This window comes from Pogoniulus pusillus, chromosome 20 (assembly GCF_015220805.1).
Source record: "Pogoniulus pusillus isolate bPogPus1 chromosome 20, bPogPus1.pri, whole genome shotgun sequence".
NCBI classification, from domain to species: Eukaryota; Metazoa; Chordata; class Aves; order Piciformes; family Lybiidae; genus Pogoniulus; species Pogoniulus pusillus.
Window position 1 is genome coordinate 15,861,667 of NC_087283.1, and position 17,352 is coordinate 15,879,018.

Below are 17,352 nucleotides of genomic sequence, written 5' to 3' on the forward strand. Positions count from 1 at the left end.
TGTTTGTGTGTTATTTACTAGTCAGAGTTATTAAATGTAATTAAACTAGACAGCTGTAATTACATTCACTTCCTTAGGAACAATTCACTCTGCTGATAATGCTATCCCTGCCAACTGCATGCTACTAATTAAAAATTTGAAATACTAGATGACTAACTCAGCTTGTTATTTCCTAGGATCTCCTCCAGCAGCTCAAAAACATGACCCACCAAGCAGAGTTGTGAATCAGACTAGATCCCGTTCTCATGAACCTGAAACCTTCCATGCTCACCATAGGAAATCTCAAGTGGTAGATCCAAGCCACATCAATCTGGCTGAAAGTTCATATGCTAAGATTGCAGAAATCCAACAGAGGCTTCGGAACCAGGACTCAAACAAGCACTTTGTGAGGTCTCCCAGGGCCCAGGGCAAAAACATTGCCCCTGTGCATCCTGGAAGGGCTGTTAGAAATAAACCTTTTCAAGGGGCACCCATGCCAGTGCTTTCCCCAACTGCACGGGTGGGCCAGAATCTTCCTTATCTCCCCTTGCAATCTCAACAAGTTCATAAGAAGCATAAGCAGAGGGCAAAGGAGAATCACCAAATGTGCAAAAGTTTCCAGTCTCCAGGGACAGTTGTGGAAAAGGAACATGTGAGAGACCTGCCTACAGTCATTTTATATGAAGGCCAAGTTGGACAAATGATACAAAGACACGAACACCACCACCACCACGAGCACCACCACCACTACCATCACTTCTACCAGACATAGAAGAGACCCCACCAACATCCTCCAAAAATCATCACATATGAAGGAAATACTTTCTTGTGATAACAGAACTAAGGCATTACTATGATTAATGTTGTTGTTACTCCATTAATATTCACCTAGCGTATATTCTAGAGGTTGTATGGAACTCTTGAAACTTACCCTATTTATATGTTGTGGAGCTACATAGCTTGCTTAAACACCTTGTGGACCTTTATTTTTAAGTGGCTTGTAAAACAGCAAACAGCCATAGCTTTCTGAGTTATGACTTAATGCACTTCTTTACAAGTACTACTTCCACTGTAGTAGGAAAGATACTTCAAACACTATTGCAGACATCTAGCTTACCACTCTGCTGTATGTCAGCTGATCGCACACAAGCCTTCTTTCAGGGGAGCAATGTTCGAAGGGTTGGACTCCAGAGATACTCAGAGTAATGGAAAATACAAACAGCTGCTACCTCTAGTATTATTCAGATTTTATTTTCTTTTTATTGATTGTAATGTGCTACAGAGGGGGTTTAATATACTGCATTCACGTAGCCTGTTTGTGCTCGCATCCTTTCAAACTGATTCTCTTCATAATTACAAGGAAATACTAGCTATACTTGTCAACAGAGCTACATTTGTATGACTTACACCTTACTGTCTTGGAGATTCTTCACCGACTCAAGTACAGTCTGTTACATACTGGGTAATACTTAAATATACTGTTTATTTGTTTGTTTTTCTCTTGCTGTCTTTCCATTCTGTATGGGGTAACCATTTGAAAAGAGGAGGATGTGAAATGGGGCTTTCAAAAGCATCACTAGACTTCACTGCTTGGGCCCATAAGTGTCATTCTTGGGGGTTTGAGAAGGAGAGGGGTTGTTTGGGGGGGGGTTGTTTTGTTTAAATCCACAGTTCTTTGTTTTGAGAAAGAATTGAGGAAAATATACTTTCTCACTTTAAATGTTGGCAAATAGATATAAAATATAAATATGAATATATATATATATAAATATGCACACTCTCAGGTACATTTTGTTGTGTTTTAAAAATCTGTGGTTTGATTATTAGCATTATAATATTTTTCCACAACAGTGACTTTTTAGAAACATATTCCATGGCATTTTCTTAGATGCCTCCAGTTTAAATTTCCCCAGCACCTACCGATTTGTGCTGCTCCCATTTCAAAGACAAGTCAGCATGTAAAAAAGTATCATTCGCAGTCATTCTGGCCTTTTTCTATATCAAGGGGCTTCCATTCCATGAAGGACAATTAGACCATGCTCACAAGACCTGGCTGCTGAGAAATGTGAAGGTCAAAAGCAAATTGGATAAGTGGAAAAAAGGGTCAGTACACAAAAATTTTACTTTCTGTGGGGCCCAGATTTGTAATACATTCAGCTGGGGCTTGTACAGTTCACCTTTTTGGAAGCAGGAAGTGACTGAAAAGCACCCAGCATTGCTTTTGGAACACTAGAGAAGTCCTCACATAGAAAACCATAATGGTTCTTTGAACATATTTGCTTTTGGGTTTAATTATTTTAAATGTTGTGGAATTTTGTCTATAGTATATATTGTAAAATGTAACTATCCCACATTGTTATAAGCCCTTTACGATTAGGGTCTTTTTTTCTGACTAGAGTTTTGATCAGTCCTAAAAGGGTCATTCCCTAGCAGCTGACCAGTTTTAGGGGGACATTGTCCTTTCCAACAACATGGAGAGATCAGCTTTTAAAAAGAAGTAGAAAGCCTTGTCTTCTTGTGGAATTGGAATAGAATCACTTCTTTGTGGCAGTCAGGTCCACCTCTTGTCTCCCTGGAACAGCAGTTGTTAGATTTGTTGTCCTCTTTAAAGAATCTGGTTTATTTTGGGATTTTTTTTGCTGTTAACAACACACTCTGTTAAATTTGGGGAAAAAATGTTTTTCAAAGTATTTTATATGTGTGACAATGATACTGTTCTGTTTATTTTTAAAGTTCCTAAAATCCAAAAATATTTATATGCAGAATTTTCTGTATTGCAAAAATGAAAAGGCCACAAATTTGGTTAGTTACCACTGAATTGTTCTAGTCTAAGCCTTTTTTGCTGCTTGTGTATCATTCTTTTTCAATATGTATATATTATTATTATTATGGACTGGGAAAAAAAGGAAAAAACAGAAAAGAAAAAAAAGGCATTTATATGTCTAGTAGAAGGAATAAGCTTATTTATATTATAGTGTTAACAAAGTCTGATGTATTCAAGTGACTTACGTTATACCGCATGCAAACACACAAGTGTACATTCCATCTAAGAAGGGATGCCATGCTATTTGGTTTGAATATCTAATTGCAGTTGCTCTCTTTTCAGTAGAGCGTATGCCAGAAAGACTGAGAGCTGGGAATTGTTTCTTAGGGTGTTTTTTTTTTTTGTTTTGTTTTGTTTTGTTTTGTTTTGTTTTGTTTTGTTTTAATGAAGATTGTTGATGAAAACCAAAAAAGTGTCCTGGAAAATTAGAATGCTTTCTGCCTGGGTGTTTCTAAGAGTCAGCAGCAAAGGGGCAAAAGCACTCTTTCACCCAAAGGTATTCTGCTGGTAAAGGTAATAGCACCAGTAAGAAAAATCCCATCTGATTGAAAAGTGTGCAGTAGCTGTGCCAGTGTAACACAACTGACCATTGGTTACAGCCTTGCATTGATTTGGGTTGGGTTGTTCTATTTGGAGTTTGAAAAGACAAATTCTACTTTGCCCATATTATGTGAAATACAAATACAATTCAATAACGTGGCATCCCCATCCTAAAACTTTACACCAGCCATGTATGAACATAACAGTATCTAACTACTGTGTTGCAGTTGTGTTATGTGCATTAAGTGTGAATAACATGTAGCACAGTTTCTTTTCACAGAACCTTAAATTCCCGTAGCTTTTACAAATGTTTGCTTTTCAGTATTTTGTATAGTAATATAGGTGGTTTTGACTAAATGCATTATTTATTTAACAGCAAAAACTGTGCCAAGAGAACCCCTGTTAATTAAAGTTTTTCTAGTTCAGAAAGTATATTTCCTTCTTCTTCTTGTGGATTTCAGGGGCTTATTGCAATTGCTGTCAGTTCTTGCAGATCCCACTGATGAAAGAGCTTGCATTAACAGTTTTGGGAACAGGATCAGGCCATAAGGTATGGACTGGGTATGCTTTGATTTTATACTTAAGCTAGCAAGTTTTGAAGGTAAATTTCTTGTCCCTTACCGTTAGACCTGTGAGGAACTGATTTTTCAGCTTGTTATTAATTCTGAAAACCATTTAAAAAATCAAATAAAAAATTAAGTTGCTCAAAACTGGCGGAATCAAAAGTTTTAATAGTTTCTGGCAGACCAAACATTTAATTTCTAAGAAAAAAAAATCTGAGTATATTATTAATATTTAAATGTAATTTCAAGTGAAAAAAAATAGCTTTTTCATTATACTTTGGGGTTTTGAACAAAGCAATTCAGCAAAACTAAGCTGATCCCTAAATTTGCACTATTTGCTGAAGAAAGTGTCAACTGAAAAATTTTGCTCACCTCTGCCAGCTGCAGCTTTTGGGAAGCCAGATTTTTTAAAAGAAAGATTGATAAGCTCTTCTCACAACTCCATGACCACCTAATATGAAGTAAACTAAGTTAAGGATAGTGAAGTAAAATCTCTCTTGCAGTGAAACCTTTGGCAAGATTGCCAGATTCCTACTGGCTCCAGCGTACCTATAATTTCATTCCAGGAATGTGGGTTTGAAGTCTACATAATGTGCAGGCAGTGATTTCAGTATTTATTTTGTATGCTTCTTACTGCTGATAGGTCTGTGGTAGCTAATATTAAATGGAAGTTTACTGTAGGAGATCAAGCTGGTGAGTTAATTTTGATAGCAGTAAATACTGTGCTTTATACTCTTGTATGTACTCATAGAGGACCTCAAGGCACTTGAAACAACATCTTTGAAACATAGTCACATTTTTTAGTCACTGTTAGAAATTAAGACTCAGTTCTGCCTTTGGATGATGAAGTACAGGTTCTCCTGGCGTGTTGGCCCCTTAAGGCCATATCAAATTAGTAAGCCACATGTATGACCTCTATAACTGCCTTCCTACTCTAGTCATCGTGAGCAAAAAACAGCAAAATATAGTTAGAGAAGTACCTTAAAAGACTGTGGGTGTGTGTATGTATGTGTGTGTGTATCCTCTGGCAGATGTTAGTGAATGGCACAGGATGGAGTCTGATGGGGGTGATCTTTCATGAAGGGATAAGCACTGTGTATGCTCAACAGTCTACAAGTTGCCACATAAATACACGGATATGATGAATGCTTACTGTTCTGCATATGTCATTGTGGACCTCAATTATTGAATGACAGATTTCATTTTTATTCCAATTAACAGGAAAGTTAGGCCCCTTGGGGCCTAGATTATACTTGAGAAAAATTTATCATGCTAGAATATTTGCAAAAACATTCACCATAATTTTTTGCCTCAAGTACAGGCAAGAACATTCATGTTTGGAAACACGTCAGCTAATCAAGTCTCACCTTTAATTACCTTGGCGCAATTCATCAAGATCTGAAAATATGTTCCTAAGCATGACTTAATCATGTTTTAGCTGGGAACGAAGTCATATTCAGCATTCTCTTAGCTGTCAGGCTGCTTTTTCTAATTTGTTTGTTGTTTGGGTTTTTTCAATCTACCAAGCAGAAACATGTTTGAAAATTCGTGAAATAAAAATGGAACTTCATGTGTTTTCTAAATATCTTATGGAAAGACATCTCTCCTTTTCTGATACACCTAGTAGCAAAACCAGCTTCAACTTATCACATCATTTCTTTGCTATGTGTATTTTACAGATTCTCCATTGATTTGACTTGGAGGGGACTGTTTTGAAATGTTTTTTTGGCTTGTGTACATTTTAAATGAGCTAATAGGAAGAGATGTAGAGAAGCAAATAACTTTATATTAAAATTACTCACTAGACATTGAACTCCATCTTATTTGAGTTTGGGATTATAGTTATTAAATAATGAGGTTTTCAATGTTGCTTTAATTTACTTTGATATTTCTATATAATTCTAGACAATTCAATCCTACTGAGCCAAAAGGAGAGAAATCATATGGATGAGGTCTTCTGATTTCTTTGTTCTAAGCAACATTACTCAAGGACCATTGAGACTGATTACTGTGAGGGTTAGCGCTGTGATGAAAAACTGGCAAGGGAAGGATGGCAAGATTTGAGAAGTGTAGGCACAGCATAAATGCCTGACAGAGGGCTGAGGGGAGACAAAAAAAAAAAAAAGGTAGGAACATATTGTATGGAGAAGCTATATTGAATCTTTTATGGTACATACATTGCTCATAAACAGCAACAGTATTTCACAGAATGCTTTTCACTGGGAAAGCTTGAAAGACTTTCTAGAAGAGGTCAATCTCTGTTGTGCAGTGGAAGGTGAAAGGAGGGAAAGCTGCAGATGATCACCACTAGGGCTGTGGCAAAATAAGAAATCATGCCCCAGTTTCCTGAGTCCCTGTCCAAGCTGACAGGTGTTTTTTTTTTCAGAAGTGGAGGTGCTTCTAGAGATGTTTTCAATATTCTTTAGATCATGGCTGAATAGTAGCATCAGTTCTTTTTCTGTTTGTTTACAAACACACATATGTTGGTCAAATGTTACCCAAAGCTTTGATATCTGTCCTAATTTTTCTAAAGATTAAGCCTAACTGTGCCTGTGAAATCTACTGACAAAATATAATCTTTATATCACAGGAAATGGCAGGCTGGACCTATTGGTTGTCTCATCAGCCTAATATTTTGGGGTCCGAGAGTAGGAAGTTCTAGACATTTTGTAAGAATGTTGAAGATGTAATATTAAGGGGCTTCATAAATTTGCCCATAGGCAAACAGTAGCAATATCTGGCATATTGGTAATTATGTGCACTGTGCCTTCTTGGTTTTATCATGTCTATGAAGTGAGGTTTGTGTCTACCTTTGAGTGCCTAGTCCATACAGAGAAAGCAGCCTGTAATTGCTACCCACTAAGAGATGTACTGCGTTTTTGAGATTATGGATGGAGATACAGGGTTCACATCCTTCTGGTGCTGAGTGCTTATTTTTGCACTTAATCCTTCCCATTCTGTTCTATTTATGAAGTATAGCACAGTGAGGCTTTGTGATTTTTTTAATAAAACACCTAAAAACATGGGCCAAATTTGTCTTTGGCTTCAGAAATGGAAGCCAGAAGAGCCCCATGCATGTCTTGGAATTTGGACCTTCAAATGCAATTTGCTATATGAGTCACCGTGTTTTCTTGTACTAATTTCAGATATTTGATAAGCTCTTTTTATGGTTTACAAGTTTTAAAAAGACAAATAAAACTTTGTAGATTAAAACGTTGGTTTGGAGGTTGTATTTTGTCTGTTCTCATTGCAGTTCTGTGAGTGGTCTTTTTCTGTGGGCTTTAGCTTAAACCTACAAAGCGACTTTGGAGTGGGTGTTTATAGTTCTTCACATGCTTGTTCACAGGGTAAGACTGTTGATGGATGAATAAAGTGCCACTTGAGGTTGTTAACAACCAGGACTGGTAACGCTAGTTTGACTAAGATAAACAGTGAAATGCTATGGCAATTAGCCTTAAGGGCTCACTTGGCCAGTGCTGATTTTAAAAGTCATAGATACGTTCTTTTACAGATACCCATGGACGTGCGATTTGGAGCTGTTTATTCCATCCTTGCTCTGAGTGCTTTACGGACTCCTGTACAGCGTGTGCCCAGGGCATCCTTGCATACTGAAGGTGCCATTAGGAAGCAGAAGTATGAAAATTGTAATGTTTCACTCCAAAGCAATTAACCCTCTCACCCTCCAAGGAGTGCAGAGGAGGAAAAGCTCAATTAAAGAGACTTCGGAGTTTCCAGTAAGTGCAAAAGCATGAAGGGAAGTAAAAAGCAGCTCTGTGGGCCTCACATTCCTCCTGTCTCTTTACAGCTTTCTCAGGGAATATTTTTTTACTTTTGATGTCTATAATCACAACTTCTTGCCATCTGAGTATGCCATCTGTTAAGGCCATAGCCCTCCATGGCTCTTGTACATGTGACTTCCATGGGTTTCAATAGAAACGTTGTGCAGCTTTACTGGATCAGCAGATGTAAACAGAGGTACTTCAATTTACCTTTGCTACGGATCAGGGCCCTGGGGCACTTGTAGCTTGCACTGTATTATGGAGAGGCTTTTGAAATAGTTTTCCTGGTCTACTGATGCTAAAATCAATTAATTTAAATATTGCAATCTTTGATGGCTTATGAATCTGAAATACAGAGTCATTTTAGCCAGTGACTATGAGTTACAGGAGTAAGTCTTAGTGCTTTCAGGAGAGGGGCAAGACTTCCATACATTACTCTGCTGAAAACATCAGCATTATAATCCCTTTCCTTTGAATCCAGCATTCACAGGATATTGTGTCTGCTGATCTTTCTAACAATAGTTAATGAAGTTGATTTTACGTGGAACCTTTAGTCATATAGATACTGCTTTTATTGCCCACAAATGTAAAGGAAATCCTCTGGACAGCATACCTCACCATGAGCATCCTGCATACCCTCTTACCCGCCTCCCCCAGGATGTGCAGGACAGAGTCACTCCAAAGAAATGGCCTGCTTCCAGGAATACAGGAGGTACATTCACTCTGTTTGTAACCCTGGCAGAATAAAGGGAGGAGCCAAGATTATTCTGGGGCAAGTAACCGTTCCTTTTCCTCAAGAGGGGCATCAACATCTCATACTGCATAGCCACTCCCCTCAGTGCGAGCGCGCTAGGTTTCCGCAGATGCTCTGGGACACAGAACAAGTAGTTGCTCATGATCGCTAAGGTCTTAGATTCCAAAATGCTTTTCCATCCCTTTAGTCAGTGATAGGATACGTTTGGAAAGATGTCACTGTGAAAAGAACAAGACAATCTTTTGCTGTTGACTCTCTGCTTGTGCCCTTTCATGGGTTTAAAATCCACTTATCTGAAAGCGTGCAGTTACATTTTGTCCTTTCTCATCATTTAAATGCATCTTCTTGATCTGAAGAAATAAAAGCAATTTTAAAATTAGAGGTTTTGTTTTCATATGTGCTGCCAAGTCTGATACTGCAAAGTAACTGCTGAATTGGCACAAGCAGTCTGAGAGAGGCAGCAGATTTAGGAAGAGAGAAGATAAACCTTATTATGTTTCTTTGCCAAAGGAGAAAAGAAACGATATTGACTTAAATGTGGGAAATTTAAAAGGGGCCATATGTTCTCACTTTGTGCTTTGTTTCTAATAGATAGACAGAAATCTTTGAAGTGTGGATTGGCACAGTAGGGTGCATGCTTCTGTAGAGAAAAGATGCTAAATGGGGAGGATGTGAGGGGGCACATGAAACTCTATTAGCCATGCAACAGCAAAGAGAGAAAGGCAAATCCAATGATAATGTACATCTGTTTCAGGGAATTTATAAGCTTTGAACATTTTTTATGTGCAGATAAGTGGATCCTTTTCTTACCATAACTTAGAACTTCAAAGCAGATTGTGTGGATAATGCAAATTGCTGAAATATGAGATTTTCCTACAAAGAGGTTTCCAAAAAAGAAAAAAAAAAAAAAAGGAGAAAAAAAGAAGAAAGAATTAAGGCTAATTGATGCTACAGTCTTTTATGTACAGTGTAAAAACTCTGCAAAAATTGATTTTTATGAACTAAGAAATTGATGAAAAAAACCCTGAAGTCTGCTGTTTGCGTTCAGAGACTGTAGTTTGAAACTGAGTTTCTGTGAATTAAACATTTGTCTCTGCTGCTATCAGAGACTGCAATACTACAGCAGTATTGTAACATAAATTAAGATATGTAGCCAAGCTGTAATTGTATCAAAGTCTGCCACGTTGTAGGAATGTAGAACTCATGAGTGTGGCATGATATGCAGCACCTGACATTAACATCACTGTCAAGGTAGCGAAGCAGGAATTTCTAGGATATGAGAAAAAAAGTTATTACAAGAGACAAAAACTAATAGGAGGTGGGGGAGGCAGGGAGTGGAGGATACTGATATGGTAAATCCTGGGAGTTGATGAATGTGTAACTTCTTAACTGCTCAGAAAAATTAGTTGCTCTCTGAACTAGGAGGTTATGGCCAGGCTTGGGGATTCTGGCTGATGTTCCAGCTGGGAGATATTAATGTCCCAGCTGAAAGTGCAAGGCCACAATTATCATATGCAAGAAATTACATCAGCAAAGGGATTTTGAAGACTCTCATTTATTGCATGTACTGCAGAGGTGCATTCCTTCCCTCTTCTGGCAGACTCAGACCGTGAAGCCAGCGTTTTCTTTCTCCCTGCACAGCAGCTGCCAGGCATAGGGGTGCTAAGCCTCACCTGGCTGCTAAACACAGAGGCAACCAGGAGTGGGAGCTCACGACTCATTGCTGACTCTCCAGGTTTGGCTTCAGCTGCCAGTTTGGCATCATCAAGTAGATGTTTCTTTCCTGCACTTCAGTCTGAACAAATCATCATGATCTCAGCCCTGGCTTATTTTTTATTGTTCCTAAATCCTCAAAGAATCTTGGTCACTGTCTGCCGTGCTGGGCCATCGTCTGTGGAAAGGGCCAGGCCTTAATATCCTGGAATAAGATGTATCCTTTTGGTTTTTTGCGATGTGTTTTCATGTCCAGGGTTTGTTCCTCTTCTCCAAACCTGCCTCAGTGAGGTAGTTCACGTGGAACCTTCTGGAAAGGTGCCCTTCTGGAAGGTTCCACGGGGGCCTCAGCTGAGTGGTGGCAGCCACCACAGCTCCCAGGTGGTACCAGCTCGCTCCCTCACAACGGCAGTGACTCAGGGTTCCTTCCCCTCCTCCTGACAGGTCTGATCACCCTCCAGAGGTTATGGTTTTATCGTCATTTTGGCGTTGGAGGGTGGCCCTGTGCTGGGACTCTACATGGCAGTGTTTCCTAACCATAAATCAGCTCCTCTGAAGGCAGAATTGTCCAGCCCTAACGCAGGCCTCCTCCCAGCACCTCTCCCTCTCTCCAGGCTCGCAGCTCACCGGTAAGCCAAGGCCGCGCTGGCAGAGGGTTAAACTTGAGGCAGCCTTGCCCGGTCTATTCACAATCGTACTCCAAAAGCCCAGAAAGGGCAGTAGGCAGAGATGTTGAAAAGAACAGCTGTATGCCATCAGACTAAAGATAGAAACATGAAGCACGCAGACTAATTAAATTCCCAAGTGGCAATGTACAAAGTGTACAGACCAGCTAGAACAGTGCCTCCTGCTTGTTTTGATCCACTCTGTTTCTATCACTTTGATGGGAATAACTGCCCGATTTGTCGCTGGCTGTGAGTGCCAGGGGCTTCCTCACACCCCGCTCTCCAGACCATCTCGCTCTGTCAACGCCATCCTCCCCGGGGCGAGCGGCACAGCCTGGACACTGAGCCACTTCATAACCCCGGCGTGGCTGCAGATCCTGCTGTCTGCGAGTGAGGCCAGGCAGCAGCACTCAGTGCCAACGGAAAGAAGTGGGAGAAATGTTTAGAGCTTTTGACTTTCCTTTACCATCCTTTTTTGTTTGGGTTTTTTTTTGTTTGTTTTCGCTAGACAGCTACATGTGGTGGGTTTAGGACAAATGGTTCTACCACAGGGATGAAAGTCCTCCAGAGACTGGAGAGGCCCAGAGGATGGGCATCCTGTTCCAGAGGGGGGCCCGGGCTATTGCAAGCTAAGTTTTGCCATGCTACTGGTTTGTGGTGGGTGAGGCATTGAGGCCTGGTAGGCCTCGCTCTAGTGGTGGGGGCAGTTCGGCCTGCCCCTGGGCCTGCTGAGGCTGAGTGTGAGGGGGGAGGTTTCAAAAGGAAGTTTTGGCCTGATAGGCTCAGGTGGGCCTGATTTGTCTATATATTCCTTTTCCCTGAATGCCTTTTGCATTTTTGTATATGCATTTGTAAATGGCACTCCTCTTCAGCCTCCAGTTCTGTGCAAGTGGTTGTATTTTACTCCTGTTGGGGTAAAATACCTTCCTGTCCTTTTGCCCTGGGCAGCCTGTGGCTCAAAACTTCCACACTACAGTCCAAGCTTTCACTTTAAACAGGGTGAGATGGCCGTGCTCTGACTAGCTCAGCACAACAGTATGGACTTAGTGTTTATGTTTTCCTTCTCTGATATCTTTTGGTCATTTATTTTTTTCCTTTAGGGGGTCTCAGCTGCCTCATGGTTAGGTCAGTCAGATTGCTTCCTAACCAGTTGGGAGCTTTGATAGCTTTGGATGTAAACCAAACATAAGCAAGAACACCTTTGTTTTTTCAGAGTTATGAATAGAAAATTACTTTAAGAACAAACACTCAGGAAAAAAATCCTAATCTGACAATGATATTCTACTAGGAAAATGAATTTGTGACATTTCAAACCCCTTTATGATCCAACAGGAGGCAGGCAGAACACTTTGGGGCAATAATCTCATGAAAAACAAGTTCAAGAGAGAAGGGCTTGGGTCACCTTAGTTCTGCAGCAGGTTGTATGATGTAAAGCTGAAGGGCTGCAGCAGGTTTGAATTCTTTGCTCATAATGATGTCTAGGTAGAGACTGCAAGATGAAAATGCTCAGTATGAAGAGATGCTCATTCTTTCTTCTAAGTGTGTAGATAATAGATTGAGGAGTGTAATAGTTCAAAGTGCGATAGTACTTCTTATGTCATTAAATACAGATGAAGTGGTCTTCTCCTTTAATTGCAACAGTAAGTGCAACTGGAGAAAGATAAACGAGAGGCTGACATTCCAGCGTAGTATGTACTACAGCTGTAGTGCCAAGCAGAAAACACAACATACCTCTTATTTTCTGGAAGGTTTCAAAGCAGTTGGAAAGATTTGACAGAAGTGTTCAGATCACTGCAGTGTACTGCTTGTTATCTGCCAGCATGGAGGAAATGGACCAGTTTCCCTAACTGGGATTTACAGCTACATGAGATCAGTTAAAGTGGTTTGTTTATGAAATTTCCAAAGGTCATGATGCCTAATAAACATCCCAAATCTGCACTAAACAAATATTACCCAAATAGGTAGTGCTATCAACTGCTTTACCTTAGCATTACAGTTTCGACAGCAGCCAGAGCTGTATGGCGTTTAAGGAATAGGATAAACACCTGTGTACTGAGAAGTTACTTACCAAGGTTTCTCAGCAGTCAGAGCTTGTCTTGAGGTGTGCAGCAGACAGGTGATCCTGTACTTCCCAAAACTCCCAGTCCCTTCTGCTGCATCTCTCACTATTATAGTTCTGATGATTCTTTTTAACCTTTTTGGCTGCACAGTATTTCGCCTTGTATTTTAGTCTTCTAGCAGGGGCTGGGATTTCAGGGAGCAAGAAGGGGGTTGTCCTTTCTCTTGTGGAGCTACTGAGAGTGCTCAAGAAAGATGTTGGGGTGTCCGGATGCCCTGGCAGGGTTGCAAGTATGCTATGAGTGCAGCCTAACCTCAGGGGACTGCAGACCTTGTTGGCTACGTCTCAGAAAGTCCTGGGGCTGGCTGAAACCATGCCTGGATATAAGGCCCATTCAGACTGGGAAAGTTCTGTAGCCTGAATGCACTGATACTGGTAGAAAAGTACTGCTGCTGTTACAGAAAAAGGCATAGTTCATGTCAGGATGCAGGCATCTTAAACGCGTAAGTGGTGCTTAAGAATTTAATCTGCTTCCTTTACCTTTCCATCTCTAGTTTGCTACTACACGGCTTTTTACAAAGACTCTTTTTCTTGAAGATGAGTTGCTGTTGACAACTATTTATTTAAGAATAAGGTAATGCTTACTAAGAATATTTAAGGTGATTTGTGATTTGACCAGGCTTTATTTTGGGCTCAAGAAAATAGAAGGCTAAATACGGTTAATCAGTAGTGTGCTTTTCAGTGTTTGGCCTGGGGAACAAAGGGACCATGCAGGATTTCACCTGGCTAATCCTTTTGCCTCCAAGCAATTAATTGCACATTGGATAGGCATCCTGGAAGAGGTGCTGTAGTATGGTATTTGGGTGCTAGCAGCAAGGCAGGGTGAAAGGAAGTGAATGTGATGCTGCTGAATCATTCCTGATAATGTGTGACCTTCAGCACAGCACTAAATTGTTGTGCCGTCTCTATTACTAGAAATGATATAAATAGCATTGTGAACATTTTTTTTCTGTTAAACTTTTTAATCCTGGTATTCTTGGGCAACTAATAACAATAGCAAACTCATAAGGATTCATATATCTTAAAGATCAGCAGGCAGTCCTCCAAGGTGGACTGTGAGTCAGTGCTTTGACAAGGAGGGAATCTCACTGGAATTACGTTGCAAGCAGAGAGCAGAATAATAATGAGTGTCAGGAATACTGAGTCTACAGAGGAGTTAAATGCAAAGGGCAACAGTGACAGAGACTGAACTCCAAAAGGCAGAAATAAAATGGTTAAGTCACACACAATTTCATACAGTCAGAAGGTGCTGCAGAAGCCTGGCAAATGCATCAAAAAAAATACCCTGTGCTAACAATGGTATTTTTAGGCAGTATCATTCTCCTCAAAATCCACATTAATTCATGTTTTTTTTTTCCTTGACACTCAAAATATCCGCTGGAAAACCTTTTCCATACTTCACCCTGTCAGCTAAAGGCCTGTCAGCCAAGGGGAAAGCTCTGATGCTCTGAGGCTTCCATTTTCAAACCTGGTGTATTTCAAAAGCCACCTCTGAAAACTCAGTGCTCTTTAATCAGAGCATCCATTTTACTTGGTTTGCTCTAGCAGCCCAGAGAGTTGTCCAGGTGATCTATTTCTATTTGTTTGTTATAAGGTCTTGACTACACTACAAAAAGAAGCATTTAAAAGCACACTGTGTTTCTCTCTCCCTTTCCTTAATTTAATAGGTATTTGGTTTGAAATGGCAGAAAGAACGTAATGCCATGTGCTGAACCATCTTTTAGCCTTGCTTATTTTCCTGCTCTATAGTGGCAGCAATGACAGAAGCTGATGCATAAAATGGGCTCAAGTGTTTGTTATTCCCACTTGAGAGACATAAATTACCTTTCATATGTCTTCAGTGTTATAAGGTCCATCGACAATTTACAGGTTTGGATTTTTTGCAAGGACGTAGAGGGAGTTATTTGGATTGACCCTTGTGAGTAATTTCTCTCTAATCTTGGTCTATTTCTAGCCTGATTTCTGCATCTTTCAAAGTAAGCTGCAAACTGTATCCAGTAGTGGAGAAGGGCTTTCTCAAAACTTAGGCTTCATAAGAGGTTTATTTGGTGCAAGCTTATTTGGATAATGGTTGTTCGCCATTTAACGGAGATGGTACATTGTAAACTAAGCTACTTGGGTTTCAGATCACATCGGGGAGTTTTTGCAGAGCCATCTTGACAGCCCCGCTCATGCACTTCTTTCAGAGACACTAACGATATGGTGCTGCAGCTGCAAACCACGCCCTCAGCCCCGGAAACACCTGGAGATGAGGCGTGTTAGCAGGTGATCTTTATCAGCTTTTTATCTCTCGTGTCCCCGAATCTAAAGTCCTTTTGTTTGCTTGGAGATAGCCAGCCCTTCAACCGATTGAGCAGTTGACCGTTTGGGGGGTTCGGCTATGGAGAGGAGAGCTCTCTCGCTCTTGCTCCGCAGAAGCAGCCTTTGCAGCTTGGAACTCCTGCCCTTTAGAACGGAACCTGGGGTACCTCACATGCTCCCCCCCTTGGTGAGTACAGATACATACATATATATATATATATACTGGGTATCTGTGGGAGAATTTCCTTTTACGAGTGAGTCGTGTGCATGTTTTGGCTCATCTCTCTAGCTTAAATAGTTTAGTTGTGCAACAGTATTTTCTCAACTGACATCCGAACTTAGAATTTTATTTGGCTGGAAGGAGAGCAGATTTAATTGTAATAAATCAGTGGCTGTTAGTCTCGTGTTTTGTCTGCCTGTCTCCTTCATGGTTTATGCCAAACTTAATTTTCTACATCAGTCAGAACTTCACAAGTTTGAACAAAATAAACACAAAGCAGACAAGGTTTAGCTATTAAACCTCTCTGTACCAAGGCTTAGTTGTCTGTCAGAATTAGGGTCACCTGGACTCCTCTGGGTAACAAGAACAGGCCACCAGCCACACAGGTGCCACCTGGGCAGCAGAGTAATAGAGGGCCCTGGAAAAGCTGCTGTAGCATGGTAGGGCAGCTACAGGATTAGACACACAAAACCCCATCTGAAGTCTCAGTAAAATCAAATGGCATCTTTCTCTTGACTCTGACAGAAGCTGGATCAGGCCTCCCATGAATTGTAATGAATAGTTATATTAATCCACTGCTATGTAGCTGTGAAAATCCTGCATCCCCTTCACGGGGATGACGGTGCAAGGCTAAATCACCATGGATATTCAATTGCATTCTGGCTCATGTAGCAGAAAGAGTATTACCAGGCAGCATTTTATCTAAGACGAGTGCTCTCTACAGTACTCACAACAAATCTCAACTTATTGAAACTCCAGTGATTAAATGTTTTACAGACCCCCTGCAACATCAGAAGACTCTGTGAAATAGGCATGGCTGCTTTCAATATGATCTCATAGGGATCTGATTACCATTTTGGCTCTCTTCTCACAGTCATTCTAGTGGACCTTCCAGGAACTCTAACCCTTTCATTTTCAGGCTTTCTTGGTACAACACTTGCTCAACGGTGAAAGCCTTGAGTACAAAACCTGTAGCACTAACCATATCTGTGCTGGTCTTTAAACACAATACAGCAAGAAATGAGGTAAAGTACCTATATATGTTATTTTGGAAAACTTCAGGCCCTAAACTGAAAATAAAATATCCCTTTACAGCACAGCTAAACACATTCCTGCTGAATCAATTGTGACTGAATGCTTGACATACGTTTTTGTGTTGGCACCAATTACTGTTAAAACTGCTGAAGAGTAGCCAGCACCATGGTATGTGCAGTCTACTTGCATCCATTTGCTAAAATGTAGTTCCTGCAGATTAACACTGACCAGAGTTTTCATTCCACTCCTTTTGGAGCAGGAAGCTGCAAATCCACATGAAAGACAATTAGCTCTATTCTGAGTTACAGCTGAGGCGTGTTCTTGACAAACCACATCTGATGAATTGTCTTAAATGTAACAAGCAGCACTTGCTGGCAGCAGAACAACAAAAGGACTCGCCTCTTCCACCAGTGAAGAGAGGCTGGTTAATCAAACAATTTTGTACCAGGGAGAGGAATTGTGTGCTTTACAGGGAAGAAATACATTCACATTGCATATGTATTAACATATGCAATGACCTAGCTAGGCAGCATTCTAACAAATCACATTTATTTACATATCCTTTCCTCTCATGATATTCTTCTCATTTCCACTACAGTCTAGGAAATCAGTAACAAATGTTCATTTTGAATGTCTCTATTCTCTGCCCTTGGACTAATTATTCACATTCTTACTGTCCTTATAAGGACAGGGTAGATCATCACTTCAAACAATGAAAGAAAACATGCAGTGAAAACCTCCCTTGATAGTATTCAAAACAATAGGAACATAAATTATGTACTAAATCAAGTCTTTCCTATTGCAGTGTGCAGCACCATCTGATAAGGCACAGTTGGCCATATCTCAGGATTACTGGTGCT

The 17,352-nt window shown here is 40.4% G+C and overlaps 1 protein-coding gene and 1 long non-coding RNA gene across 8 annotated transcripts in view; both read left to right on the forward strand.

The window, feature by feature from the left end:
* Nucleotides 1–7,119, forward strand: part of NKD1 (NKD inhibitor of WNT signaling pathway 1) — a 130,227-nt gene extending 123,108 nt beyond the window's left edge. For 3 of the 5 annotated variants that reach the window (XM_064160358.1, XM_064160360.1, XM_064160357.1), the window contains one exon: nucleotides 177–7,119. In XM_064160358.1, the coding sequence (XP_064016428.1) occupies nucleotides 177–751 (575 nt within the window). In that variant the 3' untranslated portion in view covers nucleotides 752–7,119. The remainder of the gene's footprint in view (nucleotides 1–176) is intronic. The other 2 variants (XR_010306073.1, XR_010306074.1) reach the window with 2 other exon arrangements.
* Nucleotides 7,120–7,421: 302 nt separating this feature from the next.
* The window catches only part of LOC135184516 (uncharacterized), a 40,927-nt gene continuing 30,996 nt past the window's right edge, over nucleotides 7,422–17,352 (forward strand). For all 3 annotated transcript variants that reach the window (XR_010306076.1, XR_010306075.1, XR_010306077.1), the window contains exon 1: nucleotides 7,422–7,640. This is a non-coding gene — a long non-coding RNA (uncharacterized LOC135184516). The remainder of the gene's footprint in view (nucleotides 7,641–17,352) is intronic.